At 41.2% G+C, this 16,459-nt stretch overlaps 1 protein-coding gene across 3 annotated transcripts in view; it reads left to right on the top strand.

Annotated features, from left to right (window-relative positions):
* ITGA9 (integrin subunit alpha 9) overlaps positions 1–16,459 on the top strand; it is a 384,455-nt gene that overhangs the window by 307,107 nt on the left and 60,889 nt on the right. For all 3 annotated transcript variants that reach the window (XM_007971773.3, XM_007971776.3, XM_037988454.2), the window contains exon 23: positions 3,657–3,764. In XM_007971773.3, coding sequence (XP_007969964.3) covers positions 3,657–3,764 — 108 coding nt within the window. The remainder of the gene's footprint in view (positions 1–3,656; positions 3,765–16,459) is intronic.

The following is a 16,459-nucleotide window of genomic DNA, read 5'->3' as shown; positions in this document are numbered from 1 at the left end:
TCATCTGCTCTATCAGTTTTTATCTATTTATTCTTTGAAGCAGAACCAACTATTGCAGAAAACCAAAGACACAGTTTTCTAGGGAAGAGCTGCCTGGAGCTAGATCTTCATACATCCTGTCATGTGTGAAGACCTGGTAAGATTTCTGGCTTTTTGTTGGCTCTGCCCTTCTGACCTCAACTTCAGAGTTGCAGATTCCCTGGATTCTCTCTCTAGTCCCCAGGCCACCAAGCAGCATGTCATTCCTTCCTCTCTCCTACTCGTCCTTTTTAAACATTTAGTTTTAAATTGACAAATAAAACTTATATCTTTTACTCATCTTTTTAAAAATAACATCTTTATTGAGATATGATTACATACCTTAAAGTTCACCCATTTAAAGCATACAATTCAATTATTTTAATATGTTTACACAGTTGTGAAACCATCATCATCATCTAGTTGTAGAATATTTTTAAAATTTTTTCATTTTAATTTTTATGGGCATATGGTAGGTATATGTATTTATGGGGTACATGAGATGTTTTGATACAGGCATGCAGTGCATAATCATCATGTAAAATGGGGATATCCATCCCCTCAAGAAATCCTTTGTGTTTCAAACAATCCAATTATACTCTCTTAGTTACTTTAAAATGTACTATTAAATTATTATTGACTATAGTCACCGTATTGTGCTATCAAATACCAGGTCTTATTCTTTCAATTTTTTTAATCCATTAACCATCCCCACCTCCCCCCGCCATAGCCATCCCCCCATTAGGCTTCCCAGCTTCTGGTTAGCATCCGTCTACTCTCTATCTCCAGGAGTTCAATTGTTTTGGTTTTGAGTTCAATTGTTTGGGTTCAATTTTGTTTGATTTTCACAAATAAGAACATGTGATGTTTGTCTTTCTATTCCTGGCTTGTTTCTTTCCTTTTTTTTTTTTTTTTTTTTTGAGACAGTGTCTCGCTGTCACTCATGCTACTGGGGTACAGTGGTGCAGTCTTGCCTCATTGCAGCATCAACCTCCTGGGCTCAAGCAATCCTCCCACCTCAGCCTCCTGAGTAGCTGGGACTAAAAGGACATACCACCACGCCTGGCTAATGTTTTAGATATGGGGTTTCGCCACGTTGCCCAGCTGGTCTTGAACGCCTGGCGTCAAGCAGTCTGCCTGCCTCGGCCCCCCAAGGCGTATTTCACTTAGCATAATGACCTCCAGTTCCATCCTTGTTGTTGCAAAATTTTAGAACATTTTGATCCCCCCCAAAAGAAATTCCAGCCTTTTGAACAGACCGCCATCTTCCAGTAATTCGCCAAAATGTCGCACGCAAAGGGAAAGAGGAGAGGCACCTGATACATATTCTCTAGGCTTTTTAGAAAACATGGAGTTGTTTCTTTGGCCGCGTATATGCGAATCTATAAGGTGATATTGTAGACATCAAGGGAATGGGTACTGTTCAAAAAGGAATGCTCTGCAAGTATTACCGTGGCTAAACTGAAAGAGTCTACAGTGTTACCCAGCATACTGTTGGCATTGTTGTAAACACAAGTTAAGGACAAGATTCTTGCCAAGAGAATTAATGTGCGTATTGAGCACATTAAGCACTCTAAGAGCCAAGATCGCTTCCTGAAACGCGTGAAGGAAAATGATCAGAAAAAGAAGGAAGCTGGCCGGGCACAGTAGCTCACGTCTGTAATCCCAACACTTTGGGAGGCCGATGCAGGCGGATCACCTGAGGTCAGGAGTTCGAGACCAACCTGGCCAACATGATGAAACCCCATCTCTAGTAAAATACAAAAATTAGCCGGGCATGGTAGCAGGCGCCTGTAATCCCAGATACTTAGGAGGCTGAGGCACGGAGAATTGCTTGAACCCAGGAGGCAGAAGTTGCCGTGAACCAAGATCAGGCCACTGCACTCCAGCCTGGGCAACAGAGCGAGACTCTATCTTGGAAAAAAAAAAAAAAGAAGGAAGCCAAAGAGAAAGATACCTCTGTCCAACTGAAGCGCAAGCCTGCACCACCCAGAGAAGCACACTTTGTGAGAACCAATGGGAAGGAGCCTGAACTGTATAAATTCATGGCATAATAGATGTTAAAAAAATGAAAGACCTCTGGACTGTTTAAAAAAAAAAAAGAAGAAGAAAAAGAAATTCCAAACCCATTGACATAGCTTCTTGTATTAATTTCCTGTTGCTGCTATAAAAAATTACTACAATATTTGTGGCTTAAAACAACACAAATTTATTATCTTACAGTTCTGAAGAAAAAAAGTCCAAAATGGGCCTTGCCAGGCCCAAAAGTGTTGGGGCCGGTGTTCTTGCCAGAAGCACCAGGGGAAAATCCACTTCCTGCCTTTTCCAGCCTCTAAGGGCTGCCTGCATTCTTTGGCTTATGGCCCCCTTCCATCTTCAAAGCCAGCAATGGCTGGCCAAGTCTTAGGATCTCTTTCTGATCTGACTTCTGCCTCTTCCCTATATAAGGACCCTTGGGAGTACAATGTGCTCACCTGGATAATCCAAGATAACCTCTTTATTTTAAGGTCACCTGATTAGCAACCTTAATTCCCCCTGGCCACATGACATTCACAGGTTCCACAGATGAGAACATGGACATCTTCGGGGGGGCGTGTCATTGCTGCCTGTCCTACTCCCTATTCTTCCTGCTCCCCAGTCCTAGGCAACCGCTAATCTACTTTCTGTCTCTAGAGATCTACTCACCTTTTTTATTCCTCTGCAAATTCTGTTTCTTCCTGAAGTTTCATGTTCAACTTTTTCTCTCCCTCCTTGCTCTTATTGGTCTCTGTGACCTCCATCTTTTTCCTCATTTCTCGGGAAATGATTGACTTCTGAAGACAGAAAATGGAGAAATGCTAGGGAAGACAAGAGAGACAAAGCTTTATACAACCAAATGCTGAGACAGAGGGGAGACAGAAGAGGGGTGCAGTTGTGCAAGGGATGAGCTGCAGATTGCCTGGAAACCAAATCAGCTGGCTAGTGTAGTAAAAACAGCTCTCTCTGTATATTCAGTCACTTGGTTTTGGGATGACCCACTTGTTCCTTAAGGGCCTCAGTTACCTCAAACTGGCAAAGGAAAGAGGTTGGACCAGATCAGTGGGTCTCAAGGGGTGGTTCCTGGACCAGCAACATCAGCATCTCCTGGGACAATGTTATAAATGTGAATCTGCCAGCTCCACCCTAGACCTACTGAGTCAGAAACTCTGGGCATGACCCCCACTCCATACCCCTCACAACCAATGTGTGTTTTAACAAGTCCCTCAGATGATTCTGATGTTATGCTAACGTTTGAGAACCACTGGACTAGATTATGACGTCTGAGTTTTCACCAAGTGTAATAGTCTATGAGTACATTCTTACGCGTGTAAAAAGAAAAATAATTTTTAGCAGGAAGAAGACAGTAAAATGTTGAAAGGGAATATGGTAATTTCAAAGTTTGGGATTTTTAGATACATGTTAGAAGTGTTTCTATTTTGTTGAAATTTCGTGTCTGAAATTTTCAGTAGTTCACTTTACTTCAAGTCGTGACCTTCTAGATCCGAACCTTAGAGTTTCTGTATGTGATTTCAAAGAATCTTAGAATGTATATTGCATGACAGGAAATGGAGGTCTGCTGTCTTCCCCTGAGACTTGCTGTGTGTGTTCCACACCCACAGGTCTACAACACTGGCCCGAGCACCCTTCCAGGGTCATCTGTCAGCATCTCTTTCCCTAATCGACTCTCATCTGGTGGTGCAGAGATGTTCCATGTCCAGGAAATGGTGGTGAGTTCTCCATTTGTTTTCACTATTGCTTTCAGCTTTGAGCCAGCCCATTCAAATTTTGTATTCCACCCTACCCTGACATCCACCCCGAGGGCTCAGAAAATGTAACTCATTCCATCCTTTGGAGACGTATCTGGAGAGGCCAGGGGACCTATGATACCTGAATTTCTACATTGAGACTGCTTGGTTAATGCCATGAGAAGACCTCTTTGGGGACGAGGGAGGGTTGATTAAGAACCATCTCCTGGGATGGACTTCGCTGGCTCTGGGTACCCCCAGCAGCTGTCTGCAGTTGCATGTGTCTGAATGCACTTTGCTGAGGGCATTTTGCACAGGGAAAATGCCTTCAGTCCATGTTAGAGGCTCGTGAAAGCACTGCTCTCTATAGGGGCACATGGAGGACGTTCAGCCAAAGGGACAGTTTCTCCATAGATAGCTTGAAAACTGGGGCAGCAAGACCCATAGCAGGTGACACATCTGAGCCCAGAGTTGAAGAGGACACAGCCCACAGGGTGGAGGTTCAGAAAATATTGTGTGATGGTGACAGTAGTTTCTGGCATTGCTGCCCTCTGGGTCATGTGGGCTGAAAACCAGATGCATGTGAATGTTGAATGTGGAACAGGTCAATCCTCCCGAGATGCCGACTCAGTTGTTAATATCCCTCATGATGTTCCATTCCGGTTCCACAGCATCCCCTTGTCTGTGGGCTCTGCTGACCCAGCAGAAGAAAGCCGCCAGTGTTGTGTACCTATGATGTACTGTGGTTGGAACTTAGCATGAGGTGAACAAACCACACAGGCTCCTGGCTACCCTCTTAAATATTATTAGCCATACTGACCACGCCACCGTTTCCCCAGCAGCTAGGAGTGTTCCCTTCCTCCAGCATGCTTTCTGAGTTGTTCACATGAACATCTACAGTGTTGCAGAGAGACTTTTTTTTCCTATGGGCAAAATCATCTATTGACCAAAACAAGACATTTAAGTTACTCAGATTCTGAAGGTACCCCAAAACCAAGGATACCCCTTTTCCTCTTAACTGATCATCGAGCCAAGGAAAAGCCACTGGAAGGGATTTTGGCTCACACTAACAAATAGCTGACTTGCATGGAAGGCATTAGAAGTGGTTTCCTGAAGACCTGGAGAACTGCCTGGCTATCGGTCTGGCTGAGTGGACCCTCAGATACCCAAGTGGTGTGAGCTGGCTGCACTCTGTTCTTTGGGCCTGAGAAACAAATCCTTTGGATTTTCAAAACGATATTTAGAATTTTCATAAAGTCTGTAACAGAATTCCTAGGATGGCCAAGTCTCCATCTGGATAGCCCAGCCTGTGATCAAAGGCTGTGGGCATCTTCATGGTATGGAAAAGTAAATTCACTGGCACTTCTCACTAAGCAAGTAGGAAAGCTCTCTGAGTTCTTATAAACGATCACCAGTGAGTCCAGAATGACAACAAGAGTAGAAACATAAAAGCGAGTGCATGAGGTGCTGTAGTGAAGAGGCAAGAGTCCCCAGATACTTGTTTCAGTATCTGGGGCTGGCACACCCTCTGCCTTCAAGCCCTCAGCGAGGGCCTCCTGTGGCTCCTCCCCTCCCTTACTCAGCAGGGCCTGAGAATGCTCACTGGGTCAGGTGTGACTCAGAGCTCATGATGGTTTCCACTTTGGCCTTCTGGGACTTTGAATGGAGCAGAGCTTTCATTCTGGGGATTTGGGTGGCTTGGCGCAAGTGAAATTCAGTCCTATTAGGAGAAACCAGCACTCATTCTCTGTACTGCAGTAGGAGGTGACCCTTTGGCCTGGTGGCATTCCCTCCCCACCCCCACTCTCAGCCACCACCACTCCCCAGCCTCCAACAGGCTACCGAGCAGCTGGGCACCAGCTGGACATGTTAAGCCGACTGAAGCAGAAACAGATTATAGGCATGGAGGGAAGGTTCATCTGTCATTCCTCTCCACACCCTTGGGACCCTCATATTGTTTCTCCGTCTTTAACAGTGCCCTTGGTGTCTGTATTGCCTGTGATTATCATCCATAGAGCATACTGAGGGTGGGCTTACTGGCCCTGTGGGCTCTGGGCTCCTACCTGTGGTCCCACGTGTGGCACAGTTTTCTGACTGTTGGTTCAGAATTCATTTAGAAGTCTCTGGGGCTGCTTCTGGGGTCCCTGGGCAGGACCAACCTGCCTCTAGCTTTCACCAAAGAGTCTTTTGTGTTTGCCCAAAGGATTTCTTGAGGTCCAGCTGTCTGTAAGTGGAGAGTGTCTGGCTTATATATGGGAGGTTTTTATGGGGAGCCTAATGAAGTGTAACCACTCTAAACTCCCAGCCTTGGCTCGTGATCTTCTTTCCATGTAGCAAATGTCTCTGAGCCCCTCTGCTGTGCTTGTATTTAACTTAAAAACAGAGCCACAGTGGTGGCCTGAGGAAAGACTATCAATTTCCAGTGCTTCCTACCCACTGGGGTTGTGTGGACCCTACTCTGACTTCCCACAGCACAGGAAAAAAAGGAAACAGGTCACTGTGGACCTAGTGTCTGTCCATCAGGAAGCCAGATTGTAATGATCATGAAAATAATAGAGGAGAAGAGTGGCAGACCTTTCTAGTCTATCTAAAATAGCAAAATTACCAATAACAAATCATTTTTGATTTGTTCACAAACGCTGACTCAGTAAGCACCTATTACGTGCGAGGCTCCAAGAAGAGGAATAAGTCCCACATCTGCCCCAGAACTCACTGTCTTGCAGGAAACTAATACATAAAATACCATTGTAATACCATATAACAAACGCAATAATGGAGGCATGCCCAGGCCCAAGGATGCTACAAAGGTTCAGTGCTTCACAAAGGAAGCTCTTCAAGTCAGGGCTTAGAGAATGTGGAGTTCACCCAGAGAACAGGTGAAGACGAAAACATTCCAGATAGAGGAACAGTCACCATGTGTGAGTGTATGATGAGTATCTGCTGTGTTGGGAGCTACACCTAGTTCTCCATTCTGTTTGCCTAGCTCTTATACAAATATGCAAGAGTAGGTGTTCTGTGTGCCTTCTGCAGATGTGCAGAGATAGATATTTTGGCAGAATGACAGAGAATACTAAACCACAGTCATTTCCTCTGACAGTTTGTAAATTAATCACTCCTCTTGGGTACATCGTGTGTGTGCTGTAGACCTGAACCTTCCTATCTGCTGACTTAGGCATGGAGAAGGCCAAGCTCCCTGTTTGATACTAGAGTCTAACTGTATGTCATGGACATTGTCAGCAAACCACCCTTGGCCTGCTGCAATGAGCAGTAGCTATTGACCTCCCTAGCTTACTTTCTTCCTTCTATTGGACAGTCATTCTAAAAAACTCACCTGATTTCCAGGAATAAAATAGAGTGAGCCAGACAGTTTGTGGGAGGCAGGCTGTGGCCACTTGCTCCTTAGAGATTTCGTTTTGAAGTGAAGATGTACCTTCTTCTCAGTTTTTCAGAACTGACTTGAAAAATTGAACTGCTTCACTTTATTGCCATTCTTCTGCAGAGGCGAGCCATGTAGCATAGCCCCTGAGCGCAGGTCTAAGATTGCATCAAGATAACACATCTGTCACAAGCTTCATGGCTCATGAAGGGAAGAGGGTAGTGGTCTTTCCAAAGTTAAGTTTGACTCACAATGCCTGAAGGTTCAAGGGAAGAGATGGGAGCTTTATCTCAGACTGCAAGCTTCACTTGATGGAGCTAAAAACCTGTGTCTGTGAGCGGCTTTCTCACACTGGAGGAGACGGCTTTGGGATTTGGCTCTTGTTAATATGCAAAAAGGGAAAAAGTCAGAAATGATAGCTAACAGGGAGTGAAGGGCTAGAACTTTTATTCAAGGTGAAAGTACTGGGTTTTTCAAAGAACTCTAGTGTTAGTCTAGAAAAGATATAAAATAAATGTCATACCATTCTTTCCTCCTCCTGTAAAACCAATTGAAAATATTGGCCTCTCTGGCTTGTTCTGTTCTTGCTATGGGGCAGTGATTCTAAAGAACTGACCTGATTTCCAGGAGGTAAAATTGTAGGGATGAATGATAATTTTCTAAGGAGTTACATCAATGTCTTTGCCATAGGGTACCATTAGGATATTGATTTCAATATGACATGAATACCAGCATCTGTTAGAATATTCCAGGTCGGTGCCAGGACTCATAGTTTAGTAAATTGTAAAATTGTCCCTCCCCATGCACGTACACTAGACAGGGCTACCCAGGATGTACGATGGGTATCCCACAATGAGTCAGTTGATATGGGAACTTCAATTAATTTATAGTGGGGCTGTTCATATCCCTATGAAGAAAATATGCACCTGATATATCACTGACAATAACAGGAGCTTAAAATTAGACATAAATAGAGGAATGAATTGTTTTCCCCAAGGATGACCTGGAGGAACTTCCTAAGTTGGGGCCGTCAAATCAGTCGATAGAATCCAAGGCTAAAGAGGGAAGAAAGTACTCCTGAAAACTGACCCCCCCAAAAAATGAATACCATTTATTGCTGTCCCAAGCCTTTAATAGCCTTTTTCATGTGCTGTCAAATTTAATCCTTATGGCACCTCCATAAGGTAAGGTCATTATCCCAAGTTGAGGAACCAAGCCTCAAAGATTTGCCCAACCTGACACAGCTGCTAAAAAATAGAGCTCGGTTTGTAACCAGGTCTCTCTGACTCCAAGGTTCATGTGCTTCCCATTGTGCTGAATTGCACACTGCTCCTGAAAATGCTGCCCACTACCTAATCACCAGAAGCAGGCTCAGTCAATAGGACAGACAGATGATGAGTAGACCTCCAAGAATCGCCCACCAGAGGAAGAGCATCAACCAGGGTAGAGAGGCAGCAACTGCAATCAAAATAACTAATACCAGAGGGTGCAGTAACAAGGCCAACAGAAGGCTTCTCAATAAGCAAGACTGATGTCTTCAGAGCAATGCAAAAAGACAGTGTTTCCATGACACAGAATAAACTGGAGATTTGTAAATTCAAAATTTTGATCATTCAGATGAAACCTCAGTATGAGCTGTATAGTAGAATAAACATAAAAGAATAAAGTAATGGGTTAGAAACTTGGATTTTCTGGGAATGTATTGTAAGAAGAACAAAAAAGCCAGTTAAACTTATTCCTTTTCTAAATAGCAATCTGGAATGAAAATATCAGATGATCATAATATAAGAGTTAGAAGTCAAGAGAGATGGAAATGAAAGCAAGTCAAGATTCTTGTCTTGGTGGGACAAGTTTAAGTACCACTTAACTCAAGGCTTTTGTAAAATAAATATTTAAATATGTAAAATTTTAAGGGCAACAAAAAACAATTGAAGACATCCAAACCACTAAAGAAGAAGAATTTAAAACATAATAAAATTCAAAACAATCCAAAAGGAAAGAATTTATGAAGAAAAAAAATATGTATAATAAGATGGAAGTAATAAACCTAATTATTTCAATAATCAAAATAATAATGGATTAAATGCCCTAGTGAAAGACACTCTCAGATTAGAATTTTAAAAATCCAAGCACCAAATAACTTGTAAGAAATACACCTTCGAAGTTACCCAGAATGTAAGGCATTCAAAAAAAAAAAAGGGCAAATGTTAACCCAAAGAAATCAGGTATAGCAATATTAACAGCAAATGAAGTATCATTAAAGCCCAAAACCCACAAACATTAAACAGGGCAAAAGAAAATATATTTCAGAGTGTTAAAGATTTAGTCCACTAAGAATTTGTAACATAAATGAAATTTTATGTAACCAACGACATAGCTTTAAACATAGAAAGACATAGAAACACAAAAAGAAATTGACACATTCACAGTCATTGCAAGAAAATTTATTGCTTTCCCCTCAAAAATCATCACACAAGTAGGAGTAAAATAATGAGTATTTGAATAATGCAACTAGAGTTGTGATCACTTATATAGAGACCAAGACAGAATGAGTCAGAATGTCTGATTTTCATTACTGCTCCCTTGTTGAGGAAGTTACCTAAACTCCCCAATCTTATTTTCCTCGTCTGTAAAATGAGCTAATAGTAGTGCCTATCTCACATTGTAAGGACTGAAGAAACTGATTTATATGGAGTAATTAACAGAGATCCTAACAGAAAGGAATGCACATTCTTTTCAGATGTGAACATTTACAAAGTATTCAATGTACAACAACACAAAAATAAGTATCAATAGAATTTTAAAAGTCAAAGCAATAGAAGCCACAGTCTCTGACCACAATGCAATAAACTTGGAAGCTAAAAACAAAAGGTTAGGCAAGCAAACAACCGAAAACAAATCCACTTGGGAAGTTTTAAACACCATTTAAATGAACTTTTTAGATAAAAAAGAAATCAAAGTTGAAGGGACAAACAAATTAGAAGTGAACGACAGTGAGCAGTTGTTCATGTCAAAACCAATGGGATTTAGCCAAACCAGCACAGAGGAAAATGCCACTACTCACCTGTGGAAAACAGGGGAGACTGAAAATAAGTGAACTAAATTGACAACATAAAAGCTAGACAAGGGACAATAAAATAAACCCAACTCGAAGAACATAAAATGAAGGTATTATTAAAGACAAAGCATATCCTGAAATAGAAAAAAATAATAATAACAACAAAAATATTCCACATTAGCAAAATCAAAAGCTATTTTTTTGTCCAAAAAAATAGGCAAACCTACAGCAAGCTTCAACAAGAAATAAAGAAGAGTGATGATGCCAAAAAACAACACTAGAAATACTTTTTAAAGAATTACCATACTTGTATGAAGATTTAAAAATTATAACATCTTTTGAGCTGGGCACGGTTAGCTCACACCTGTAATCCCAGCACTTTGGGAGGCTAAGGCAAGAAGATCCTTGAGCCTAGGAGTTCAAGACCAGCCTAGACAAGGAAGTAAGACCTTGTCTGCACGAAAAATAAAAAACAAATTAGCCAGGCATGGTGGCACAAGCCTGTGCTTCTAGCTACTTGGGAGGCTGAGGTGGGAGGATCCCTTGAGCCCAGGAGGTCAAGGCTGCTGTGAGCCATGTTCATGCCAGTGTATTCCAGCCAGGATGACAGACCCTGTCTCAAAACAAACAAAGAAAAAACAACAAAATATCTTTTTACAATTTTTTTCACACAAAGATAAAATCTTAAGAAAATATGCATGAGGCTAAAAAAAAAAGTCCAACTAGACTGATTATCTTAGAAAAAAAATGGGAAAGTAGACAAAGACCTATACCTTAAGAAAAATCACAGACCCAGATAGCTATATAGGCAGGTTCTAGTAAGCTTTCAAGGAATGGATAATTCCTATGTTACATAAGCTGTTCCAGAGAGTAGAAAAAGATAAAGCAACTCATTCTAGAAAACTAACGTAACCCTGGTACAGAAACCAGAAATGGAGAGCGGGCACACTCACACAAAAATAGGAAGCAGTGAGCCAAACTCATTTTGAAAACAGATAGAAAAGTTCTAAATAAATTGCAAATTGATTCCTATTAGAAGAATAATATATTCTGGGTAAAATAGGATGAAATCCAGGAATGCTAAGTTGGTTCTCCATGAGGAAACTGATTAATATAACTCATTATATATTATTATTAATATTAAAAAGATTAAATGAAAAATAACCAAATGATAATCTTGATAAGGGCTTCTAAAAAGTGAAAAATTAAATTCAACATTTATTCATAATATTTTATTACATTTCCGGTAAGGAAGGCATAGAAGGAGACTTCCTTAACTTGACAAAGACCCTTTGCCAGAAACCTATAGGAAACTTGAAGCTAAGGGAGGAACAAGCATGAGTCACTGCTAGTGTCTCTTCAGTTTAGTTGTGTTGGAGGCCTTAATAAAAAGAAATGATAGCCTTTATTCTAAAAAAAAAAAAAAAAAAAAAGTATCCCTATTGTAAAAATTGTTATTGTCTCCCTAAAAAAAAATCCAAGAGAATCAATTGATTGGCCCTGAGGATTTGTGAATACAGAAGGTAAGAGCTGAAGCTGACTGTAAACTGCCTGATCTTCAAATGCTTTCCCCAGAGACACACAGACACACCAGGGGAGGGTGAAATCCTTCCTAGATCAAGATGTTTACATACAGCCTCTGACCAGTCATTGGCTGATCTCTAAGCTGTGCTGATCCAGGACAACCCCTACAAAAGCAGACTTAAAAATAAAAACAAGTGATAAGTGTGTGTGTGTGTGTATGTATATGTGCAATATGTATTTTGCCAGCAGAAACATCAGAGTCTGCACACCCCAGGAAAAACAAGACTCCAAAGAGTTTGTCCAGGCAAGTCACTAAACAAACAAAACAAAAAAAGTAACAACTACCCCGAAATGGGAGGGGTAAGAATCCGGAATTGCTACAATATATTATCTAAAATGTCCAAATTAAATACACACACAGACACTGTGTATATCATATATATTTCTCATGTGCTGTACAGGAAGAAAAAAAAAACAGTTAATAAAAACTGTCTCTGAGGAACCCAGATGTTGGATTTAACAGACTTCAAAGCAGCTATTATAAATGTTTAAAGAACTAAAATCAGTTTAAATAAAGTATGACAGCAATGATTCATCAAATAGAGAATATCAGTAATAATATCGATGAATAAATTAAGTGGAAATTAAATAAATGAATAATAAAATAGATGGAAATTATAAGAAGAACCAAGAGGAAATTCTGGAATTGAAAGTAAAACACAGGCTGAGCATGGTGGCTCACGCCTGTAATCCCAGCACTTTGAGAGGCTGAGTTGGGCATATCACCTGAGGTCAGGATTTGGAGACCAGCCTGGCCAACATGGTGAAACCCTGTCTGTACTAAAAATACACAAAAATTAGCCAGGCGTGGTGGCAGATGCCTGTAATCCCAGCTACTCAGGAGGCTGAGGCAGGAGAATCGCTTGAACCCGGGAAGCAGAGATTGCAGTAAGCTGAGATGTGCCACTGCACTCCAGCCTGAATGACACTGCAAGACTCCATCTCAAAAAAATATATAAATAAAAGAAAGTTAAGCACCTGACTGGGTGCGGTGGCTCATGGCTGTAATCTCAGCACTGTGGGAGGCCGAGGCAGGTGTGAGGTCAGGAGTTCAAGACCAGCCTAGCCAACATGGTGAAACCCTGTCTCTACCAAAAATACAAAAAATTAGCTGGAAGTGGTGGCATGTGCCTGTAATCCCAGTTACTCAGGAAGCTGAAGCAGGAGAATTGCTTGAACCCAGGAGACAGAGGTTGCAGTGAGCCGAGATCACACCACTGCACTCCAGCCTTCTCTTTTGCCCAGGCTGGAGTGCAGTGGTGTGATCTTGGCTCACTGCAACCTCTGTCTCCTGGGTTCAAGCAATTCTAGAGTGAGACTCCTGTAATCCCAGCACTTTGGGAGGCCGAGGCGGGCGGATCACAAGGTCAGGAGATCGAGACCATGGTGAAACCCCGTCTCTACTAAAAAATAGAAAAAAAATTAGCCGGGCGCAGTGGCGGGCGCCTGTAGTCCCAGCTACTCGGGAGGCTGAGGCAGGAGAATGGCGTGAACCCGGGAGGCGGAGCTTGCAGTGAGCCGAGATTGCGCCACTGCACTCCAGCCTGGGTGACAAAGCGAGACTCCGTCTCAAAAAAAAAAAAAAAAAAAAAAAAAAAAAAGAGTGAGACTCTGTCTCAATTTAAAAAAAAAAAAAGTAAAACACCTGAAATGAACAATTCATTAGAGGGACTCAGTAGCATATTTGAGCTGACACAGATTCAGTGAACTTGAAGCTGGATTACAGTACAAATTATCCAATCTGAAGAACAGAAGGAATAAAGAATAAAACATGAGCAAAATGGTTGAAGCCCCAGAGGCCTTTGATGTGCCTCGTGGGACACCACAAAGTATTTCAAGATATACACAATTGGAGTTGCAGAGAAAGAGGATAGAGAAAAGGGGGCAGAAAAATAAATTTGATGAAATATCATTCCAAAACAGTGGCAGTGTATAGACTCTTCAGTAAATGATTTGAAGACAATTGGCTATCCATTTGGGAAGAAATTAGAGAAAGCCTGTACCTCACAGAAAAACAAGCAAACAAACAAAAATCAGGTGAATTAAAGTTTGATGTTAAAAAAAAAGTATTTGCAAAACTGAATATTTTCATAATCTTTAGATGGGAAGTTCTTCTTCCTCAGCAAGTCATAAGATCCTGAAACTATAAAGAAAAGATTAACAAATTTAAATCTATAACAACGTTAAACTTTTATGTAATCAAAATATAAGGGAAAAGATATTTGGGAGAACATATTTGCAACATGGGTAACAGATAATATATAAATTACTTCTACAAAATAATACAGAAAAGAGCAAAAATTATAAAAATGGTTGAGGTTATATGAACAGGAAATTCATAGAAGAAATTTTAGGGACTGAGTGTGGTGGCTCATGCCTGTAATACCAGCACTTTGGGAGGCTGAAGCAGGAAGATCGCTTGAGGCCAGGAGTTCAAGAAGAAATTTAATAGCAAATAAACATATAGAAAGATGCCTAGCCTCATTGGTAATCAGAGCAATGCAAACTTAAAATGAGGTTTTTCTCCTCATTAAACTGGCAAAAATCTAAAAAAATTGTTAAGATCCATTGTCGGTTAAGATGAAGAGAAATGAGCACTTTCAAATACTGCTGGTGTGAAAGGCAATTTGACAATAACTACCAACATTTAAAATACGAATGCCAACAATTCCACTTTTAGGAACCTGTCTCAAAACCTTTACATAATATATCCAGGAGAAACTTCTAATTTTCTGATGGTAGGTTTATATTATCATGGTTCTTAGCATAAATGTTGACTTCTCCTATTTTGGTGAAGTAGAACATAACTTTAATAATGTCCCATTAGGATTCTGAGAGAAAGTTGTTAGATTCAGACCAAAAAGTAATGAATTCTTACTAACTTATTACAGATAGTCATAGTGCAGAGATACTGTATCAAGTACTTTACAAGAACAAATAAATCTAATCTTCATAATAATTTCATGAGGAGATTGAGGCGAGGAAGAGTTAGGGGGAAGGCCAAGGTAAATTGGTAAGTGGTTAAGTTGATGTTCACTCTTAACAGTGGGATTCACCATGAAATAGGAGTTCAGCAGGAATTGTTTCTCAAGACACAGGTCACAGAGACTCCACTGATAAAGCAGGACGTGGTAAAGAAGCCAGCTGAAGCCAGCCAGAATCAATATGGTGACACTAATGATAATTCACCAGCACCACGACGATTTACAGATGCCATGGCAACTTGTAGAAGTTACTCTATATGTTCTAAAAACAGAAGGAACCCCGGGTTCTGAGAATTCCCAGCCCCTCTCCTGTAAAACTCGTGAATAATCCACTCCTTTTTTAGCATTTAATCAAGAAATAACCATTAAAATAGCCAAGTAGCAGCCCTTGGGGCTGTGCTACCTATGGGGTAGCCACCCTTTTATTTCTTTACTTTCTTAATAAACTTGCTTTCGCTTTACTCTCTGGGCTGCCTCTTAAATTCTTTCCCTTAGGAAGCCAAAACCCACTGGCCCTCCCAGGCCAAACCCCAATTTGGGGGTTCACCCTGCCACAACTGTACAGTGTGGAAACCTTGGTCCTTTTCACTGAAAAATCAACTCAGAAAAGGTAGATTAATAGGAGAAAAGGCACACAGATTTATTTAACTTGTATACAGGGGAGGCTTCAGAATGAAGACCCAGCCCCCTAGTAAGGTATGGAAGCTTATATACCATCTTGAGGTTATAGAAAGAATGCATGCTCAGAGCATGACCACAACCAGGTTTTAATGGCAAGACATGTTATGGGGGAGAGAAAGATGGAGGCTTGGCTAGCAACGGTGACGTTGTTATGTAGATGAAACCTTCCAGGTCTTAATCCTTAGAGAGAGTAGATGGTGAATTTCTTTTCAGACTTGTAAAGGTGTCGGACTCAAATCTGTCCTAGATCTGGGAAAGGCCTAGAAAGAGAAGGCCTGGCTGCATTCAAGGAGATTCTCTACAGATGCAAAATTTCCCTACAAGTGATAGTTTTGCAAGGCCACTTCTGTCTGCTGGCCCTGCAGCAGCCATTTCAAACTATGTCAAAGAAATCTATTTGGGGATAAAACATTTTGATTTCCTTCAGCCACCTGCAGGGTCTTGCGCTGTCATTTTGTCTGGGTGTGTAGCTGTCCAGCAGCTCTAGCACCACCTGGAAGTTGAGGCACGGTCGTGCAGAACTGAGGCCCCACCCAGGCCTGCTGAGTCAGAGCCTTCACTTCAGCAAGATCCCCGGGGATTCCTTTGTCTGTTCATATTTAAGAAGCACTGGTCTGAAGCATGAGACTTAAATCTCTGCTCTCCCATTTTCTTATCTGTAAAATGGTGATGACAGTCCTCACCACGAGAGGCTGTTGTGGGGATATTTTTATCCACATGCCCGTTCTTTCAACAAATACTTTGCACCCAGCATATGCTAAGCACCTGCTGCAGAAGGGAAAACAGACAAAAAGTAATTTCCAGCCCTCATGTAGCTTACATTCTGGTGGGGAAAGACAATAATAAGTAAAGCGTATAGTTTATTACATGATGGTAAATACTATGGAGAAAAATTTAAAAAGTAAGAGAATAAGGATTGGGAAAGGTTGTAATTTTAAATGCAGTGATCAGGGACAGTTTCACGGAGACCTTTATTCAGAAGTTGCAGGGACCA

This window comes from Chlorocebus sabaeus, chromosome 15, assembly GCF_047675955.1.
Source record: "Chlorocebus sabaeus isolate Y175 chromosome 15, mChlSab1.0.hap1, whole genome shotgun sequence".
In the NCBI taxonomy this organism is placed as follows: Eukaryota; Metazoa; Chordata; class Mammalia; order Primates; family Cercopithecidae; genus Chlorocebus; species Chlorocebus sabaeus.
The sequence above is the reverse complement of the archived record's forward strand: the minus strand, read 5'-3'. Positions and strand labels throughout refer to the sequence as shown.